General features: G+C 60.3%; 1 protein-coding gene across 1 annotated transcript in view; it reads left to right on the forward strand.

Annotated features, from left to right (window-relative positions):
* Positions 1–3,401, forward strand: part of LOC113214606 (uncharacterized) — a 29,511-nt gene extending 26,110 nt beyond the window's left edge. The window contains exons 2-5 of the mRNA XM_026434043.2: positions 1,552–1,637; positions 1,998–2,274; positions 2,372–2,551; positions 2,628–3,401. Of these exons, the coding sequence (XP_026289828.1) occupies positions 2,248–2,274; positions 2,372–2,551; positions 2,628–3,365 (945 nt within the window). The 5' untranslated portion in view covers positions 1,552–1,637; positions 1,998–2,247 and the 3' untranslated portion in view covers positions 3,366–3,401. The remainder of the gene's footprint in view (positions 1–1,551; positions 1,638–1,997; positions 2,275–2,371; positions 2,552–2,627) is intronic.
* Positions 3,402–3,774: the final 373 nt, after the last annotated feature.

A 3,774-nucleotide genomic window follows, 5' to 3' on the forward strand; every position in this document is an offset into this window, starting at 1 on the left:
CCACCAGCTGAACGCCCCTCCGCCGTGCTGTCGTCGCAGTGCTTGTCGCCGTCCCAACAACCTTCTCTCCAACTTCTCATTCCCGCGGGCTGCTCGCTCAATCAGCGCGCGGAGGTGCGGGAAGGTAGGCGCAGAAGAAGGCGGGGATGGCGGGGCTGTCGGGGCTATCGGTGCTGGCGGGGCCTGCTGGCGGGGCCGGCTGGCGGTGCTGTTGGGGCTGGCGGGGCTGCCGGGGCACGGGGGACGGTGGGGCTCGCGGAACTTGCGCTGGCGGGCCGCGTCCGCGGGCGCCCTATGCCGCGCGCGATACAGTACACTTTGCCGCGAGGGCTTCGACCCATTCGCTCCGGTCACGAGCACGAGCCTGCGACCATAACGCGCCGTGTTGACGCGGCAACTACTTCCTCTGAGTACAGTACCTAACTGTACGACCCTCACCATACTCTCCCTCTTCTTCCCCAACCGTTTTCCAATCACATTTCAATCAACCTCTGTCGCCTCGGTCGTCTTGACCAGGGCGGGCGCGGATAGGACAGAGCCCAGGATTGCCTGCCAATCAATATGTAGGTTAAAAACTTTACCTGCAAAAAAATCAACTCCAAATTCATCTCTAATGAGTGCATTTGTTCCTTTAAGGCACCAATCAATGAAGTTTTGGAAATAATTAAGACCTGGTCCTGGTGTAGGTGAAGCCCGTAGGAGCTGAGTCGGTGCAGGGCCACTCCAGTGTCCTGCAGGCGAACGCCGCCTACTGCTCGGCCTTGCGAACCCGTGACGCAACCCCCCCCCCCCACGTCCATCCTGGTCCGCGAGACCATTCCCACTGATTCCCACGTTGCGGGTCGAACATCGGACACTCGGAACAACAACTAGGCAGCTATACTGTGCCCCACGTTTCCCTGTCGGCGGCGGAACGAGTCACACGCCTGACCACCACACCAGACCTCCGCGCCGCGCCGTTCAAATCATGCGAACTTCTCTCTTGAAAGGAAAAATAAAAATAACCACACACATGCGCTCACTCTTTTCGCCCTTTGGTCCATGATCGAAAGGGCCGGGGCCGGGGAGCGAGTGATAGGTGGTGAAGGGGTTGGGAGAAGGGGGGGGGGTGTTCGGCAGGGGGTGGATTGGCACCACTTATTTATTCTCTTGCCAGAGGGCTGTCGCAGGCTGTTCCTGTCGCCGCTGACGGCCAGCATGGCAGGGCCAGCATGGCAGGGCCAGCATGGCAGGGCCAGCATGGCAGGGCCAGCATGGCAGGGCCAGCATGGCAGCCACAGTCCAGCGTGCTGCTGGCGACATGAAACACCCTGCTTCACCCGCAGTATAATTTCATTCCACTCAGACGGCCGTTGTTGGCGCCGACGTGAAAGTACGGAAGCGCGCAGTTCGCGGATACACAGAGTCCCAAAACTCCCCGCGTTCCTCAACACGACTGTGTACTGTAGTGCAAAATATTTTCCTTTTACTCTGACTTCTCTGACTCAATTCGGTACTTACATTCGCCAGCACATGTGCTTTAACTTTTGTTTTTGTTTATTCCGCTTTCAGTTTAATCGTGAGCCGTTCATTAGGCAACACCTCGTGGTTCCCGAGAAGGCCTTCTCAGCCAATGGCGTTCACAACCCAGCATTTACGTGAGTATAAATTGTACTATGAATGGTGTTGGATGGGCAGATAGGGTCGGGCGCCCACTGCCTAGGCAACCCAACGTACACGCACGCTTAGCGGGCCTCCTCTCTGCCGTCCGTTTGCCCACTCCAGTTTTTGCCATGCCAAAACTTTCTGTCACAAAAAAGTCACACACTACCATCTCGAAACTCATCAATCTTTCACTAAAAAAAATACAAAAAAGGCTTCCCTTTGAAGCGTGAACACACAAGGATGACAGTATTTCCTCAACAACAACAATAAAACACCAACCGAGAGAAATAAAAAAATATCTGACGAGGGGACGGTTGCCCCATCATTATTTTGTTTGTGCGTCATTTGAGCAGGTCTGACGGCGGCGCCCTGGCGGTGCGCCCCGCCCTGCCCTCGCTCCCCACGCCGCCACCGTCCCCTGCCCCCGTGCCGCCCCCGCGAAAGAAGCGGCGTGCCCGCCCCCCGCAGCCACACGGACCCCCTCCCCTGCCGCCCTCTCGCTCCAGGGCCGGATCCAGGGCGAGGGGAAAGGATGGGCTGTCCGAGGACGACGAGGAGGCCGCCGTCAACCCCAACGACTCGATCCTGAGCCCGGCGCACACCATGGAGCTGCTCAAGAGGATGGCCAAGGTGAGAAAAGGAGCAAAGAGCAAGTGAGAAGAGGAGCACGGACTCACGACGAGGCTAATTTCTAAAATGTCCTCTCACACCGTGTTTGGTTTACTAGGTGGAGGGCCGGCTTGGTGGCGCCCGAGCGGCTCAACGCGCCAGGAGCATGGACAGCCTCGACGTGCTGGACGCCGCTGCCGCGCGAGGCCGGTCGCTGCCCGGGCGCGGCTCGAACCAGGAGCGCCCCGACGTGCGATCAGACGGTCCACGCAGTTTGGACCTGGACCTCAACAAGGAGGTGAGCCATTGCTGAAGACTACTTTGGTTCGGCCGTTTTCTCTTTCCGGGCTTAACAGTGTAGTTCGTTGTTGCAGGAGGGTGTCGTCGGCGTGGCCAGCTTCTCGCTCCAGAGCTGGGAGCAGCGGCGCGGCGCCTCGGACGAGCGGCTCGGCTGGGGTCCGAGCTCCTCGCCCGCGACCGCGCTCCAGCTCCTGTCTCCGCGGCAGTGGCGGCCGCTCAGCCCCGCGGCCGCGGGGGTCGCGCCTGACGGTGCCTCGCGATCATCGTCAAGGGCGTCCAGCCCGCACCAGACCGCCACCACCAAGGCGCTCTCGGAGTTCATCAAGGACACGTACACCGCGCAGTCGGGCGACATCGCGTCCGTGCCGGGTGCGCGATCACAGCTTGAAGAGCCCTCCAGCGCGCCCACCGACCCTCCCCCGGGACTAGTCATATCCGCCCCGGAGGAGGAGGCGGCGGCTGCGCACTGCGTGCAGTGCTCGGCCGATGACGAGACGGGGGAGTGCCTCCGCAAGCGAGGTGCCACCCGGGACGTGAGCCCGGACGAGGATCGACCGGTCAGCTCGGCCTCCTCCACGACCGAGTCCCTCGGGGAGCTGGAGGACGACATCCTGCACATGCTCACCACCACGTCGGACAGGGCGGAGTCTGAGGCTGGGGACGAGCTCGCCCTCGAGTCCGACAGGGGTGCGCAGAGAACACCCTCATCCTCGTCGGCATTGCCCAGCAGTGAGCTGGTCCGTCAACAGCAGCGACAGTACTCGCTGGGGGACGCTACAAGGGACTCAGTGCCGACGGTGCCAGTGTCATGAAGCCACAAGGAGCCGTTAAATGAACGAAGGAATTTGCTTCCTGCTGTTTGCTTTAGTCTGACTCCTCTCCGACTTCTCAAATCGGAAACGAGCGAGGTTCCAGCCGAATCAGTAGGTTAAACCTTGGCCAGACTACCCTGGTTCTGATATGTGTCGCGTGTATTCCGTTCTCACGGCCGAGCGGCCGAGTGTACTTGTTCGGGCCGCAGCAGGGGCTGTCAAAATAAGATACGGTTTGGCCGACCGACCGACCGTCAACCTCGGAACGACCAGGACGACTGAAATATCGTGTTCGGGGATTTTCTCGCACGCTCAGTCCAAATCTGGTAGTGCCGATGTCGTCCGGGTTCCCGGGGACGTCATTATGGGGACCTCCCGAGCACGCCGATGACACTCCCACGACAAATAC

This window comes from Frankliniella occidentalis, unplaced genomic scaffold (genome assembly GCF_000697945.3).
Source record: "Frankliniella occidentalis isolate FOCC.00 unplaced genomic scaffold, Focc_3.1 Scaffold28, whole genome shotgun sequence".
NCBI classification, from domain to species: Eukaryota; Metazoa; Arthropoda; class Insecta; order Thysanoptera; family Thripidae; genus Frankliniella; species Frankliniella occidentalis.